The following is a 17,515-nucleotide window of genomic DNA, read 5'->3' as shown; positions in this document are numbered from 1 at the left end:
AATTACCCTCGAAACCGAAATTTAAAACCTTATGCTTACGGAGTAATTAGTTGTTTCACAAAAAATGTAAGCTATATCAGGCAATTACAGAAGTTTTTTCCATTGAACATTGGTTTATCAAGTTGTGGGAGAGGGGCAAGGATTGTGGAAGATGAAGGCCATGTCTGTCGGGATTTTTTTTTACATGACAAGTAGGCGTTTCCAAGTTGAGATGAGGGTGGTGAAGTCACTAAAAATAAGGAAACAAAATCTAGGAAACTAGTGCCTCCGGTGGTGAGAAATTGCTAAAAATCGGGAATTGGTCTGTCTGATTTTGAGTAGAATTTTTTGTTTCTGGATTTGTAGCGACATCTCATCACCGGAAACACTAGTTTTGTAGATTTTGTTTCCTGATTTTTAATGACTCCACTCTCACCTCCACTTCGATACATCAATTTATCATGAAAAAAAAATCATGGTAGCCAAACGTGTCTGGAGAGAATTGAGAGGGCACGAGAAGAGGTGAAAACTGGCAGAAAATTGGAAAAAGAAAAAAAAAATACTCTATACAAATAAAAGGGGCTGAAAATGGGGGTAAAATCTCATTTCCCAGCAATGACGGGAAAAAAATAAAGAAGAAAAGAAAGTGAGAGCATAGAATTTTGATTTAATTTAACTCAAACGTTTTGAATATGAAGCTCCCTATTGAAGTATATAATAATTCCAAAGTCAAACAAAAGGAGGGAAAACATAATAATATTTTGAAAAAGGTGAATAAGATGGGCCGAAAATGCTGAAAAAAATAGGTAAAAAGAACATTTGTCATTTCCAAGTTCATTGACGAGGGCTGAGTCGGTGGGGTTTGAGAGCAGCTTAGTGGCTGCTCAGCAAAGGAGTCTTGAGAGATTTCAATAGCTAAAATAGCTTCTATATTAGGGATAATTACATTTACACCCCCTCTAGTTTCTGACACATCCACTTCCACCCCTATAGTTTAAAACGTGACAAATACACCCCTGTAGTTTCAATTTGTTTCAGGTTTGCTCCCTCAGCTGAAGGTTCGTCAATAGATTGAAGGGTTAGGAAGATCCGATGGAGCTGATTTTTTGAGCACACCCTATCTATGTCAGGACCGATCAAATGAACGCTTTGGATCATCCAAATAATGTGGGCCCATACCCGAATCCAAACACTACCTATTGACGAACCTTCAGCTGAGGGGGCAAACCTTAAACAAATTGAAACTAGAGGGTGTATTTGTCACGTTTTAAACTATAGGAGTGGAAGTGGATGTGCCAGAAACTAGAGGGGGTGTAAATGTAATTATTCCTTGTTATTAAGCGGACCAGCAATTGAGGTGGCCTCGAGGATTATCTTATATTTCTCCCGACAGTCAAACTCTATTAATTACTATTAACTCGTCATAGCATAGGCATGCATGCATTAAGCATCACAGACAAAAAAGAGGATGAATTTAATTGGAAGGACGTCGGTGGCCGTACTAGTAAATAATCTTAAGCTTACCGCCACGTGTCAGTCGACAACTCCCGAATCCACAGATCAAATTACCCATGATCCAACGGGCAGCACGCTTTCCCAGACGTATACAGTGATCAGACTTTCACCCCTTTGACTTTATTTCATTGGGCCCCCATTTTCGCCATCCACCCAAATTTAATACCCTTCAAAACCTAACCCACACGGTTTACTCAACCTTATTCTACAGTCAACGCCGTATAAAAATAAAATAAAAACCCATAAATATTTCAAACCCCTAACAACCCCCAAAAGTCAACGCACCTCCTTTCTTCTACTTGTTCCCCTTCTTCTCCTCATCTTCTTCTCAGAAGTAAGAACACAAAATAGTATGATTTTCCAATAGTAGATTTCGTATCGGCCGAAACTCTCTGTACCGGTTTTTTATCGGGTTTTAGAAGTGTTCCTCTTTGATGGGCAACGGGATTGGGAAGATGGGTGTGTGTTTCTCAGGTGGTGGTGGAGGAGGCAATCGAGGGCGTCATGATATTGCGATGGTGATGTCTGAGCCGTTGGATGAAGGACTGGGACATTCTTTCTGCTACGTAAGGCCAGATCGGTCTCTAATTTCATCTTGCAAAGTTCACTCCGAGGAGTCTACGACGACTTTTCGATCGATATCCGGCGCGTCGGTGAGCGCCAACACCGCTACTCCTCTCTCTACGGCTTTCGTCGATCCCTACTCTTTCAATTGTATTGATAGGGCGTCCGCCGCCTTCGAGAGCTCCACCTCATTCGCCGCTATCCCCCTCCAACCCGTCCCTCGGATGTTTTCCGGTCCGCTTTCGGGGAATTTGGGGGGATTCCCAATTGGGTCAGGACCGATAGAGCGAGGGTTCATGTCGGGCCCGATCGAGCGTGGGTTCATGTCGGGCCCGATCGATCCTAGCCTTTTTTCGGGTCCGATGGATAATGGGTCTGATCAATTCAAGAGGAGTTTCTCTCATGGGGGTTTTAATTTTAACTTTAGACCCAGATCAAAAAAAGGGTCTTTGATTCGGGCTCTTAAGAGGGCGATTTTTAAGACAATTGCTCATGGGCGAAGTTCGATTGTCGCTCCGGTGAAAGGGATTGTTAGTGTTAAGGAATTGGATTGGGCTATGGAGATGGAGAAGAAAGGAGGGGAGAAATTTAGTACTAATTTGAGTAGTGAATTGAGTTTGGAGGACGAATATTCGTTGGAAAGTCAGAATCTTCAGTGGGCACAGGGGAAAGCAGGGGAGGATCGAGTTCATGTCGTCGTTTCGGAAGAACATGGGTGGGTTTTCGTTGGGATTTATGATGGATTTAATGGGCCTGATGCTCCTGATTTTCTTCTATCCAATCTATACCAAGCTGTTCATAAGGAGCTTAAAGGATTGTTATGGGAAGACAAGTTTGAATCCCCAGCTGCAACTAGTACAGATTCTAATATGAAAGAGGAGTTATCTTTGGTACTTCAGACCCATGAGCCTGATCACTCTAGTGATTCAAATTTGAATTCAGATTCAAATTTAAAATCGAATAAGGTTAGGGGTAAAAATTCGAAGAACAGGTTTAATGGGGCTGCGAAGAAATGGGAGGATAATCAGAGGAGGTGGAAGTGTGAATGGGATAGAGAGAGATTGGAACTCGAGCGGAGATTGAAAGAACAGTTGAGTAGGTCTGGTTCACAAAGCGCTGTTAACCATTCTGATGTTTTGAAAGCTCTTTCTCGCGCGTTGAGGAACACCGAGGAGGCCTATTTGGATCTCGCCGATAAGATGGTAATGGAAAATCCTGAATTAGCTCTGATGGGTTCGTGTGTTTTGGTTATGTTGATGAAGGGAGAGGATGTTTATCTGCTTAATGTGGGCGATAGTCGTGCAGTTTTAGCTCAGAAATCAGAGCCCGATGTTTGGGGTTCTTTAGGAAAGCCTAATCAGGACTTGGAACGGATTAACGAGGAAACTTTGAATGATGTAGAAACATCCGATGGGGATCAAATGGATAGTTTTCTGACATTATCTCCCCTTCAACTCTCCTTGGATCATAGTACTTCTGTAAAAGAGGTAAAAGGACTAGTCTGTTTCCTTAATTATAAGCTCCTCTTTTATTGTTAAGTTCTTAGGTTGATTGTGTTTATGTTCTGTATCAAAGTCTAGCATTATATGAACTCTTTTATGTTACATTTCAGGAAGTTCAGAGAATCAGAAATGAGCACCCAGATGATGATTCTGCGGTTGTGAATGACCGTGTGAAGGGTTCGTTGAAGGTCACACGTGCTTTTGGTGCTGGATTTCTCAAACAGGTATTTCTAAATTCATATCAGCATTATTTAAGCCAGTGTTTCAAAATGTGGATGCCGGTTAAAACGCGGTCAAGGAAATCCTAGTTGACTCGGCGCGACGCAGTCGAGTACTCAGTTGACACGGGTGAGTACTTGATTGACGCAGTCGTAACTCGGGAGAGTCAAAAGGAGTTTTTATTGACTCTATAGGGGAAAACGCAGAATGCGACCATGGGAAAAGGGAGTTGATTCGGGGGAGTCCATGATGACGCCATAGAGTTTTAAAACTATGATTTAAGCTTACGTATCCACGTAGACAACTAAAATATGTGCATCAAGGCATTGTGCATTTATGTTTGACCATTTTCTTGATATAGAAGTTAGATCCATCGAAGTTATACTAATATAGAGATGCCAGAAATTTGTTAATCTTATGCCAATCTGTTTAGGGAAGTCCACCTGCTTTTCTCTCTCACCAAGTAATTGAGATTTTGACATTTTCAATGGTGACCATTTCATGTCATGTATGTGTTTTGATTTTCCTGTCATCGTAATCCCTTAGTCATGGTTTGATTACAGATGTAAGCCCTGTTTATTATGGATTTTATGAACAGTTTTGTATTGGGGTCCAAATTAAACATAAATTTGAGTCCAATAATCGGATTTGAACTCACAATCTGTTCTCAAAATCCAAAACAATAATGTGTTCAGCATGGATCTAAAAAATATGCTTAGAAAGTTTTGATTATGTGCCTTAGAGGTTTAGTCTCTATACATTTACATTTAAATGACCTCTCATTTTATTTTTTTTGTGCAGCCCAAGTGGAACAATGCCCTTCTTGAGGCGTTCAGAATTGATTATGTTGGAACTTCTCCATACATCACATGTATCCCATCTCTATGCCACCACAGACTTGGCCCAAAAGATAAATTTTTGATATTATCATCCGACGGGATTTATCAATATTTCACAAATGAAGAGGCAGTCGCCGAAGTAGAACTATTCATTTCATTGTACCCTGAAGGAGATCCTGCACAACATCTTGTTGAAGAAGTTCTTTTTCGCGCAGCAAAGAAAGCTGGAATAGAATTCCACGAATTGCTTGAGATTCCACACGGTGACAGGCGCCGATACCATGACGATGTTTCCATAATTGTTGTGTCTTTGGAGGGAAGGATATGGAGATCTTGTGTGTAAATAGAGCCACGGATTAGAAGATCTAGAGACCCACAGAAAAGGCCAGGCCTTTTCTGTTTTTTCCCGGTCGCCTTTGTACCATACCAGTTAAGCTTTGGGAGGTCACTTTGGTGCCCATGTATGAAGAAATGGAGACTGTAAAGGTACAAAAAGTGTTTCAATTTGATTCTAAACTGTCATAGAAATTTTTCATTATATGTGTGTGTTTTGGTGCAGAGAAAATTGTTGGGTTTATTTTTTTTGTCCTGTTGGTGTGGGAGTCTCTGCCTATTGATAACTGAGTTCTGTCTTAAATTTTAACTTTTCATTGTAGTTCTCAGGGATGGCATGTGTGAAAACACTCTAAAAATGCAAATGCCATTTTTATTTCAGACTAACTAAATTTGGCTTCTCAATAAAACACTAATGTATACACCATTGACGAGCTTCAAGTCAGAGTCAAATGTGAAACCAATTTTGTAACCTCTTCTTTCATTTGACCCTGTGCTGTAACAAGATACAGATTCAAAGTCATTTAGCTTCACAAAATCACCTATAGTTGACAACTATTTGTGCAAACTCATTTGTTTTCCCACCCTTACTTTTCACCTCTATTTCTGATAGATGAATATGCTGATCATCACAAGAGGCAAAGCTAAAAAAAACAGTATTAAGGTTGTGATAGAACTGATCTATGAGACTCCAATGTACCCTTGATTTTCCTCACACCAAATAGTTCACATCGATCTCTTTTGCCTCTTGTGCCAAGAATAAAATCATAGAGGTGCAACCTTTCATGTTCATAGTATTGGGCTTTAACCCCTTAATTAGGTCAATTTGAGTCGAATCCAATTCATTTGTAAAAGTGTGTTAGCCCCAGGTGGCAAACCAAGGATGCCAATTGTTGGCCCATGTGAGGTAACCCAAGAGGGCGGTGGGTGGGGGGATTGGCCTTTTCAACAACTAAGTTGAAGAGGAAAGCAAATTGAGAATAAAAAGAAGAACCATGCATAAGAAGAAAGAAAGGGAGAAGAAAGAGTACACAGAGAATTTATAGTAGTTCGGCTGGCTAAACCCGTCCTGCATCCACTCTCTCAAAGATATCCTCTTCTTGAGCCTCCGGTCTTCTTACGGGTGAAGATCAAACCATTTACACGCCGAAGGTTGATCCGTGCCTTCACACCAACTTCTGAAGCTTTATCCCCAAGCTTCGTCCAAGGTTGGTGTGGTGCCTCCTCACCAACCCGAGCTTTATCCCCAAGCCCGTAACCAAGGGTTGATACACTGCCCTCCACTAATTACAATAAAAAAAATCTTACAACGTGATATACAATTCAGCTCACTAAAACAAGAAAGATAAACAATTGAATTCCCAGACTAATCTCTCAAATGATCACACAAATGATGGCAGGGTTTAACACTCAGTGTGTAGGGCTAAAATAAGCCCATTAGTGTTCTTAATATGTATGGGGACCTTATAACCTTTTTTATAGAAATAGCAGTTAATCATATTTCCATCTTGATTGCTAGGGAATTAATTTTGGATATCAATGGTTGCTTTTGTTGTGTAATTTCTCTTTTCCTTCCATATCACAATCTGTATCCTTGACAAGACTCTCTGATATGAACCGTTAATCCATTCATCTCATGAACACAGTCAATAATCTACAGATGAGTATGTCTTCCATCTCCAATCCCAAAATGCAAAAATTAAAAAAGAAAAAGAAAAGAAAGTAAAAATAATACTGAAGCCAGGAGAATTAAAGACCCAACACTGTACATTTGAAAGCTCTTACATCTAAATCCTTCCAATTCCATATTTTTTTCTTTGAACAAAAGAATTAAATTAGAGAACATAAGCTCGCCGAGTCGGCTCACAAGGGCGAATCGCGTTAGCATGCTCTTATTCCGGCATCATGTACAAGCGCCACCCTCTCCTTTTTCAGAATAATAAGGAAAGGAAATGGGGCTAAGAATCATGGTGAGAATATTACACAGATTTCTTCAATTGTCATTAATCTTCTTCCTTTTTACAAATCATCAACAGGCTTCTTCTTCTTCTTGCTTTAATTAGAAGAGTAGGCAAGTCTCTGCCTGTTGTTTGAGCTGCTTGGGTTGTTGTTGAGACCAATAGGCATGAGCAGATAAGACCCTGTCTAAGAGTTCTTGAGGGACTGGCTCTCCCCTCCTTTGCTGAGGGGAGATTCTTGCCGTGTGAACCAGTGTCTTCCACTTATCCTGCCACACCCCACGTGAAAAAGGAAGAAAAAGCTCAATTTAGTTGCAAAAAACTGCACTCTCTCTTTCTTTATACGCTGCATGCAAAGATATTCCATGACTCACACCCAACTCTTGGAATATATAAGAAAAAAAGGTACCAAGACATCCACCGCCCTGGGACCCGCAACCTGTACTTTGTAGGCAACGTGGGTCGGGCTCAACTGAGCCCGATGGGTTCAATCTGATTTCGGCTTGGGTTGGGTTGACATTTCCTTGGATTGGGTTGGGTTAGGGTTGGAAAAGGTCAACCCGATATTATTTACGGTTGGGTTAGGGTTGACGCCTTGGGCAACCCAACCCCGTCCTCTAATTTTATCTCCATTTTAAAAATTCAATCCGACCGATTTGGAGAAAAACACATTAGACGGGTTGGGTTAGGGTTGAGGAAATGCTTTATCCAGTTGTGCTAGGGTTGGCAACAACTCGAACCAACCCGGCCCGAGTTGAACCCCCATTACTTTGTGGGTCCCATCAATTGCACCAATGGGAAGGTGGAGGAGTTCAAGTTGGCTTACCCAGCATACAAAGGCCAGTGGAAAAGGATAGGCCCCAATCTTTCAGTCAATATAATAGCCAGCACAGATTTGTGTTTTTCTACTTTTATATCTACCAGAAAAAAGGTGGATATCCAATCGTCATTTTTAGTGGGTGGACGTATAGTTTTTCTTAGAAGATGGTTGACATACTGGCTTTTCTGAAATGACCAAATGTCTGCCTTTTTTGATAAAAAAAATACAAGAGTGTTATTTTTGGCAAGAGAAAGGAAACAGAATTTCAAATTTCAACGGAACTGACAAAAATACCAATTAGAAAGCTTTCAAGGCATGACAAGGGAAAATGGGGTTCCTTCAGGGCATGAAATTCTTGAAAGAAACGGCAAGAAAGTATCCGTTAATTTCTGTACAGTTGAAATAAATGAGGGGGAGGTGTTTTTGTCAATGGATGAATGTCGAGCAAGGTTTTGGTCTTCCTTTCGAATTTCGGAAAGCTAATCTTCCTAACACAATAACCAACAGGACAAAATTTTCATCTTTTCCAGAAACCAACTGATAAGATTCATAGTGGGCAGTTTCAAACCAGATCATTTCCCCATTTTTTAACATAATACGTAGTAAAGTTCCTTCCCTGTTTCCTTCATTACTAGAGTGGTAGCACTGATCATGCAGAAAGCACATGGAAAACAAAAGGAACACAATTAAGAAAACAAATTACATACCTTTAAGTCAACGTATGTTCGATGCTTTGCATTTTCAAAAGCGCGTAATTTAACATCGCGCCACCTGAAGAAAAAGACCAAGGCCCATGAGAAACCCCACAACAGAATTCCCATTAACTTGACAATGTTATCAAAGTACTTCAGATACAGACATGTCTCCTGAAACAACAGCAGTCCTTCCTCAATGGCTACTGAATAAAAAGTTTTATTATTATTATTTTTATTTTTTTGAATGGTAAGTTATATTATTTCATAATTAGACACCAGGAGAGTAGGAACCCAGATCATGGGGGAACCAAAGAGGAATGATAGAATGAAGGGTGCCCTTGCAAAACTCAGCTACAAGGGCGCTCCTATTGGTTGGTTTAAGCAAAGCGCGTTCATGGCAAAACCATTTCCCTATTTTTCTGCGCCAAACCAACCAATAGGAGCGCCCTTGTAGCTGATTTTTGCAAGGGTGCCCTTGATTCTATCATTTACTCGGAGCCAAAAAAAAAAAAATGCATGCGACTTGTACAATATAAGGAACAAATTTTGGCCAAGAACAGTGGGGAAGAAAAATAATCAAATCATTGACCCTCAAAGTTCATATTGCCAACTACTACAAATGAGAAGCCCAAGGATTTTCTAGTCTGTTCGGGGTTAATCATCACATACCTTCCAGTTCCGAGTTTCTCAACTGCATGTACAAGTGCTTCTACTTCGGAGACAGAAAAGGGTCTCCTGATCCTGCGCTGGACAAGCTCAGAACGCCTCGACTTCTGGTGGAAGGGAACCACGGCCAATGCCTCCACACTAATAGATGGAATGGCAACCAAAGCTTTGGAATTTGGTGTTGTTTTATCCATTGACATATCAGTAGGAGAGAGAACTGAGTCGTGATCACTTTCGACACAGTTGCCCGAATTGGTCAGTGGAAGATCTGGGGAGGCTTCAGATTCCCCATGATCTGGAGCCAGAACTGCCGGATGCCTGACAATAAACCAGAATGATATCAATTGCCGCTAAAGAATCTATTTAAGGCCTGGTAGATGTTTTCCATGGATTTTGTAACATATAGACATTATCATTATCTACACGTGACCAGCATTCATGGAAATAGCCTTTGATATTTTGATAACCAAATAGTTCATAAATTTAGAAAAACAATTAATTTATTGGACCCTTATCTATTAGTAAGAACATAACAGTCTCTCATGTATGTTGTTAGACTTGCATTAGCCTGAGGCTTGAGATTTACAAAAAGAAAAGAAAGGAAAAGAAAAAGCCAGCAAATACTGTTTTCCTGCAAATGATCGAAGTTCACAGAACTATTGTTTTAAAAGATATAGGATAGGACTATGGTTTCAAATATTAGATCGACTTGTGATTTTCCTGTAGAAATACCTTAATTTTTTGCACCAGACCCTGACCCAAACAATATACAAATCATGTTCCAGGAAATAACAAAATAGCAAAATTTTGTTTAGCTCCTCTTCACTAAATATTATGCTTCACCATAAAAAGGTTAAAAAAAAAAATTGGTAACCATTTACAGGGTTCTCAACCATTTTAAAGCTAAACAATACTCTAACGATTTAATTTCAGGGAAAGACCATGGGCTTCAAACATGAAACTTCCAAATGTGACAGTAACATAAACAAGTAAAAGTTAAATGCTATAGTTTAAAGAATTTCAAGTATGCAATAGTCTAAAAGGGAATTAGGATCTGATCTTTAATTGAGGGTGATCACCATCAACTTCTCCATAAACAGAAACAAGTTTTATTTTACTTTTTTTTCTTTCTTTGAAATGATAAACAGAAACAAATTATAAACATGTGCCTCTTCACTTACCTGGTCAGTGATTGAGTTGCATCACAAGGGGTTAGAAAGTGAGGATCTTCGGTGCACAGAGGTGGTGGAGCATGTGTAGGGTTTGGCTCCAGGGTAAAACCCAGACTATCCAGCTTATCATCTTGAGAAATCCCAGTCTGGAGTAAAGTCTTATCGTCATCTCTAACCTTCTTACCCTGAAGAAGAATACCAACTCGCAGTCCACCTCCAAGTATGGTGGTCACAGCTTCCATAACTGTCCTCTACAACACAGGTACATATACCCAGAATAGAAAATTAGAGATTTGTCAACAAAAAAATGTTTCATGCAGCATATGTCCAAGAAGAATAATGCACATTAACAAAAGTTTAAGGCATTGTCACTGAAAAGGGAGTCAAGAAACAATTAACATCTAGCGGGCAAAAAGTGATGAGGGTTTGTTGGGAACACAGCAAAGCGAGTGATGTAGCACAAACTGAATTTAAGGATCACCTTCAACAAAAATAAAAAGAATTCAGAAAACTTGAGATGAAATATGTCTAGAACTGATCACACAATCTGTACTTGAAGAACTCAAGTAATTTCTTCATAAACTGAAATAAGAATTGCCAAAATGTCTCTCCTAAATAAAAAATATTATATAAATTATAAAAGAAAAAACTGTTTCTGAGCTCGAGCTCAGATGAGCTCCAAAACAGTGGGGGGCACATTTTTGGGGTGATCCAAAGAATTCATTTGAAAGGCCCATACATAGATAAGGTGTCCACAAAAAATCAGGTGGTTAGGATCATCCTAACCCTTCCATTTGTGGAGGGAAAATGGGCAGGAGAAACAGTATTTATCCATTTTGCCCTCAACTTTTAGATGGGTTACGATGATCCTATGGACCTGATTTTTGGTACACACTCTATCTATGTAAGGGCCTTTCAAATGAATGCTTTGGATCACCCCAAAAATGTGGGCCCACATTTTTGGGGTGATCCAAAGAATTCATTTGAAAGGCCCATACATAGATAAGGTGTCCACAAAAAATCAGGTGGTTAGGATCATCCTAACCCTTCCATTTGTGGAGGGAAAATGGGCAGGAGAAACAGTATTTATCCATTTTGCCCTCAACTTTTAGATGGGTTACGATGATCCTATGGACCTGATTTTTGGTACACACTCTATCTATGTAAGGGCCTTTCAAATGAATGCTTTGGATCACCCCAAAAATGTGGGCCCACATGAGTTTTTGACGCTCGAGCTCAGATAAGCTATCTCAGCTAGAGCTTAGAAACAGTTTTCTCATTATAAAACCTATTTAAGACTTATAACTCCAAGTCCTTTATATTCTTACTCAAACTTACCACCTCCAAACACGTACTAGATGCATCTATATATTGCTAATCTAATTGCAAAAGTACTAATCCAAAATAGGAAACTCATAGCCATGAGAATTAGAAATATGAGATCTTATTTAGAAACATATGGTAAATTAAAATGACCAATATCATAACAACATCATCTGTACAGTTTTTTAGACTTTGTATTGTCCTTTTGTCTAGATATTTTCAAACAAGGTAGGATTTTAGTGTTCGTTGGGCCTGTGGGCCACCTTTTTTTTTAATTACATGAGTTAATCAGTTAAAACATATCATTCTAAGCTTCCAAATGTGGAATATCTTTGGTCACTGATTTGAATTTTTGTTTACTAAAGGGTCTACCCCATTCATGCAGCAGGAAAATTACGAGTATTACCTGTCAGTTTCTTCTTTTTTCAATTCCTTTACAAATCATGCTCGATTATTTACAAAGATGGCTATTTCTGCCCCTATAATAGCCATGAATTGCACCCACGGTTTCTGGTTACATATCGTACGTGGAACAATGATAGGAATCAAATAAGATCTTGTCCAGAAACTCCCAATTTTTAAACCACAGGGATATTTCTTTACAAAAATTCTAGAAGTAGGAAAAGAATTCTAGAATATCCTTTCTTTTAACATACAACATTAGGGATTTTATCTAGTGTTTAAGAACTCGTATATGGACAAGAACTCCGCCAAGGTAAATACTTAACTTGGGCGAGTCAATTATTGACACAGCATTTTTTCATTGACTCGGGCCAGGCAAAAGTGTTTTTGATTGACTAAGAAGCCAAAACTGACTCAACTAGGACGAGTCAATGATTGATTCAGAGTTTTAAACAGTGGATTTACTCATATCTACTGGAGAGGATGAAATAAAGTGCAAAGTTATTTTCCCAAAATAAAATATCAGGGAAATAAAAAGGAAGAATCATATACCTTCAGTGAAGCAACAGTTGCTGTTTCAGGAATCTCAATGAAGAGCTCCGGAACCCTAAAGGACTTGATACTGAGCTTCACTGTAAAGGTGAGTACAATATTTATAATAACCACATTTCATATATCAAAAGTCACAATCCAAATAATTTGATTTGAAGCACAAAAAAAGTCATATAACTAAAAATTCGTTACGAAATATTGAAGGTTATCCTACCATGTGAATCTCCAGATTCAAAAGATGACTTTTGATCTCCTACTAAGGATGAGGCCCCTTTGGCTGCACAAAATAGCTAGATTTTTAGAATATTGCAAATAAAACCAACAAAATGAGTCAGTGAGGGGGTCAGTCTGAACCAGTTGCTTCTCCACTGACACCCTTCTCAGGTGAGTTAGAAACATCGTCACTACTAATCGCCCCGTCAGAGTTCGATAGTGAGCGCGGCTCAAACAGCTTCCTCCTTTTAAAGGGAGAACACCTTTGTGTCCTTCGGCGTGTGTAACACATTTTCCTACTGCAGAAAATGGGCTTCAATTCCAGATCTGGTAACATCAGTAGGAAATTCCAATAAATCAGGTAGATCATTCATATGGAATATAAAGCAACCATAATTAATTATCATTTTTAATCATAACCAAGAAAATTAGCAAAACCTTCAAAATGCAGATACTTCAAAAATTACTGCCAAATAAAAGACCATGGTAGACAATAGGATTAAGCTAGGAAAACGAAAATGCACACCAGAGTTAGAAAGTTCTCCGTCCTTCAACAATGTTGGAGCTACTTTCCAGAATTTGGATGCCCACGACTTTCGTATCCTACGATCTCCAAGGCGTGGTGATCTAAAGGCCTTAAAGGATATGGTGCTAGGTTGAGTGCACCTAGAAGAGTTTTCGTCATCATCTCTACTAACTTCTTTCACATCGTTTTGACACCATGGGTGAGAACCACGAGGAATGTGATCCCCGCACAAAGGCACCTCGACGCTACTGTCTGAACTAACTAATGCAGGAGGTTTACTATCCAATAATTCCAATTCCATTGGATCCTCCAAACAACACATATCAGGGATGTTTCCATGTATCACACTTCCGATCTTTTGATTCTCAGGTTCCACTTTTCCCTCAAATTCATCCTCTGTTTTGCCCCCGTGGGATTCTGCACGCCCAGGGGAGCCACTCTCAGAATTGCACTTTCCATGAATTGGGGACTGTGAATTCCGAAACCCATTCCTGCTTTTTTTAATTATCAACTCCACAGCACAAGCAACCTTCTCTGATCTCTCAGACTTTGTTATTAAAGAAGGAGGTTTCAAATTAGCATCCTCCTGAGCACGTGAGTATTCCTTCAAAGTATACGTCTGTGTATTCCTTTGCGAGGCCTCTTTAAAGGCAATCACACTTTCATCACAGCTTCCTTGATCACAAGGATCTTGTTTAAATGGCTTCTCTTCATCCTGCAGTTCGAGTTTAACAATATCCTTTCCAATGGCAAACTGACCTCTTCCAGCTGAAACATTACTAGGAGTCGGAGAACTTTCTTTCTCCAGTAGTAATTTACCAGCTACAGTAGCTAGTAAGTCAAATGCACACATCTGGTTGTCCCCAACTTTCTTTTTAAATGAACCCTTCCCCTGAAAATATATTTAAAAACAAAAATGAGCTCAGATCTTCCATGCCCGCAAAAAATAGGACAAATAGACAATAATCATGATGTGATAGTTAAAACTTACCCTAACGGATCTTGAAGCTCGGGGCACGGCAGGTACCTGGTAGCCATTGAATCCGTAGTCTAGCCTCTTCTGCAACACCATATCTCAGAGACACATACCAAAAATAATAACTCAGCAAGCATGAAGAAACAGCATTATTTAATTCATTTGCCTCTTCCAATCTAAAAAAAGCCCTGCATCTTCAATTCACCCTCCACTGATGCATCTCTTGGACTAGAGAATCCCCATAACAAAACCCTGCAACACGGGAGACATGAGCAATGCCAAAAAATCAGATGCTTCCGAACAACAAGTATGCACAAAATATCCACTCCCACTAATGCAAAATACTATGAAAGACATTCTACAACTACATAAAAATAAGGGGAATGCAAAGAAGAGTAAAGTACAAACCAAAGGGGTCTAGATTAGACTTATTGCACATAACTCAAGAACCAGATGATCAAAGAGAACAATGAATGGCATTAGGTGGGGATTTAAACATTTTCGAGTGCCTAAATTCCACAAAATTTCATGAGAAAGGAATGTGCACCAATCCATTCACAGTTTTAACCTATGATAGTGGTTTTGTCAATTAACTGCTACTAAAAAATCCAAGCTGAAACCTGGGTCAAGATAATTTGTTTCTAAGCCAACTCTCCAAATATATAAAAAAAATATATTGCAGAGCAGCATTTATCTTAAAATATTAAAAAAATATATTGCAAATTTTACAAAATTTAAATTTTTAAAGGGGTAAAACCCAGCTCTGGTGGGTTCATCAGATCCCTACAATCGGTGAGATAATAATAAGAAAATGAAAATTCCAAAATGAAAACCGACAGATGAATGAGAAAAAACATGAATGCATATAAATTATGCAGGAAAGAATTAAGCTTTTTTGCCGTTAAAAAAACAAAAAGAATTTAGCTTTTTTTTTAATGGCACGGGGAAAAAAATTGCTTACATAGATTATAATAAGGATCAAGGATATAAATATATATTACAGAGCAGCATTTATTTTAAAATACTAAAAAAATATTGAAAATTTTTACAAAATTTAAATCTTTAAAGGGCTAAAAACCCAGCTCTGGTGGGTTCATCAGATCCCTACAATCTGTGAGATAATAATAAGAAAATGAAAATTCCAAAAATGAAAACCGACAGATGAATGAGAAAAAACATGAATGTATGAAAATTATGCAGGAAAGAATTAAGGTTTTTTGCCGTTCAAAAAAAAAAAAAAAGAATTTAGCTTTTTTTTTTAATGGCACAGGAAAAAATTTAGTTACCAAGATTAGAATAAGGATCAAGGATATAAATATTGTCTATTGTCGCAAAAGAAAAAGAATTATTGCAATTCAAGACAATCAAATAGATAAACCCTTTCTCAGACGTATAAAACTAAATAAACCTCAAGATCTTAATGAGAAAGAAAAAAATAGATTTTGAGAGATACAGATCAAGATCTTACATTTGAAAGCATCTGAGGAAATCCACCAGCTTATCAATAAAGAAAATTCTTCCTGAGTTGATTATCGGATACCTTCCAATAATTTCTGCAAATTCGTAGAGAAGAAATGATTTTATTTCACTAAAAATAAAATATAAAAAACTAAAACATAGATAGGAGGGATCAACAAACAGAATCTACAATATGAGAGAGAGAGAGAGAGAGAGAGAGAGAGAGAGAGAGAGAGAGATTTCTGTGAAATTCACACAAATATGAGTTTCAGATCCCAAAACCCTCGCCAAAGGAGATCAATAGAGATAAGCTTTGACAATCAAGACAAAATTCAGACAAAACGATGGATCTTGATCATATTTTTGAAAATTTAACAGATTTGAAGGAAAAACAAAAACTTTCCAAAAAACTTCAATTTTAAACGAGAGAAATCCTGACCAAACCACAGATCAAATCCAAAGTAAATCAATCTCTACATGAGAGAAACAAATCTAGAACATTATTCCGCAAAATTCGAGCGAAATCTAAACTCGGACTCTCACAAACGACAAAAAAAAATCATCAATTGACATCAAAACCCCCGAAAAAAATCAAAATTTTGGAATTAAGAAAAGGAAACATACTTCGATCGAATATAGAACAAAATTCCACAAAATTAGAGGGAAATCTAAACCCCGAATCTCACAAACGATAAAAATAAAAATCATCAATTTGACATCAAAACCCCTGGAAAAAATCAAAAATTCCGAATTACAAAAAAAAAAAGGTAATTTAATCGACTCACTTCTGAATAAACGATTCCGGAGCAAAAATACACCGTCTGATTTCTCAAAAATCACCGTTTGAAAGAGAGATCGCTCCCTTGAAAGAGACGAAATTCGCCGGAATTCCGTCGGACGTGATTCGGAGACTCGCTGGAAAATCTGTTGAGATCTCGGAAAAGGAATTCACTTCATGCACGTTTTCTCTCTCTCTCTCTCTCTCTCAGACGCTACCCTTTTTCTATCTCTTTCTCTTTCCTCTCTGATCGCCAAAACCCTGAAAACCATTTTCTTTTGCTTAAACCCCAGCTCTTATACCTTTGACCCCCTGCGACCGGCTCAGCCGGTAAAATGTCTACCAATCTCCCGCCTACCCCCGGTCACAAAAACCACCTAGACCGGTTCCTCCCTATAATTCGTAGATGGCCGCCACGTGGATGGCAGTTGGATCATACGGTGGGCCCTCTGCTGCACGACCATGCAATATGAGAGTACGTTGTTTTGCCACAAAAAAAACGATAGTTTCGGGTGGAGAAACGTGATAAGAAATCTGGTTTTTGGATTTTGGTTTTCTTCATTTTATTTCTTTTCTTTTTCTCGTTTTTTATGCAAAATTACATAAAGATCTCTTTATATATACATTTCAGAGTGTTATAAATTATAACAAGGGAAATGATATCTACGCCAAGGTGTTTCGATAAACAAGCGCTCCACTTGTTTGTTGTATAGTATTTAAAGGGATTTAAGAGGATATCACGGTTCTCAAAGAGCTCTTTAAACCTTTTAAAAACTACACGACAAACAAGTAAAGTGCTTGTTTATCAAAACACCAAGGTATGTTATAATTCATTTTATTTAGTGGACTTATTACTGATACTGTGTCTAGTACAAGGTGCATAGTGTAATTTTCTTTTTTTAATGGGCGATGATATCCCCTCCCCCCCCCCTCATTAAAAGGGTCGAATGCGTATTGGAGGGGGTGAAAATGTCATCACCCTTTTTAATGGGGAATGGATAATATTCAATAATGAATATATACGA

At 38.5% G+C, this 17,515-nt stretch overlaps 2 protein-coding genes across 3 annotated transcripts; one reads left to right on the top strand and one right to left on the bottom strand.

Moving 5' to 3' along the window:
* Nucleotides 1–1,763: 1,763 nt before the first annotated feature.
* LOC143849722 (putative protein phosphatase 2C 23) lies at nt 1,764–5,195 on the top strand. The gene is made up of 3 exons (XM_077358884.1): nt 1,764–3,545; nt 3,671–3,784; nt 4,581–5,195. Exons 1-3 carry the CDS (start codon nt 1,929–1,931, stop codon nt 4,959–4,961), a joined length of 2,112 nt encoding a protein of 703 aa, XP_077214999.1. The 5' UTR covers nt 1,764–1,928; the 3' UTR covers nt 4,962–5,195.
* Nucleotides 5,196–6,559: 1,364 nt separating this feature from the next.
* LOC143849857 (telomere repeat-binding protein 5-like) lies at nt 6,560–16,751 on the bottom strand. 2 transcript variants are annotated; one of them, XM_077359125.1, is made up of 12 exons: nt 16,498–16,751; nt 15,723–15,807; nt 14,421–14,506; nt 14,270–14,338; nt 13,279–14,170; nt 12,894–13,079; nt 12,754–12,816; nt 12,540–12,619; nt 10,272–10,513; nt 9,094–9,408; nt 8,437–8,500; nt 6,560–7,178 (listed from the first exon to the last, which is right to left on the bottom strand). In XM_077359125.1, exons 5-12 carry the CDS (start codon nt 14,129–14,131, stop codon nt 7,011–7,013), a joined length of 1,971 nt encoding a protein of 656 aa, XP_077215240.1. In that variant the 5' UTR covers nt 14,132–14,170; nt 14,270–14,338; nt 14,421–14,506; nt 15,723–15,807; nt 16,498–16,751; the 3' UTR covers nt 6,560–7,010. The 2 variants fall into 2 exon arrangements, with proteins under 2 accessions (XP_077215240.1, XP_077215238.1); XM_077359123.1 differs by having other exon boundaries at nt 14,270–14,506.
* Between the last annotated feature and the right edge of the window lie 764 nt (nt 16,752–17,515).

The sequence above is a fragment of the Tasmannia lanceolata genome, unplaced genomic scaffold (genome assembly GCF_043159265.1).
Source record: "Tasmannia lanceolata isolate RefF3 unplaced genomic scaffold, GAP_Taslan_0.1 ptg000018l, whole genome shotgun sequence".
Taxonomy (NCBI): Eukaryota; Viridiplantae; Streptophyta; class Magnoliopsida; order Canellales; family Winteraceae; genus Tasmannia; species Tasmannia lanceolata.
Note: the sequence above shows the minus strand (reverse complement) of the source record. Positions and strands in the feature narration are given on the sequence as shown.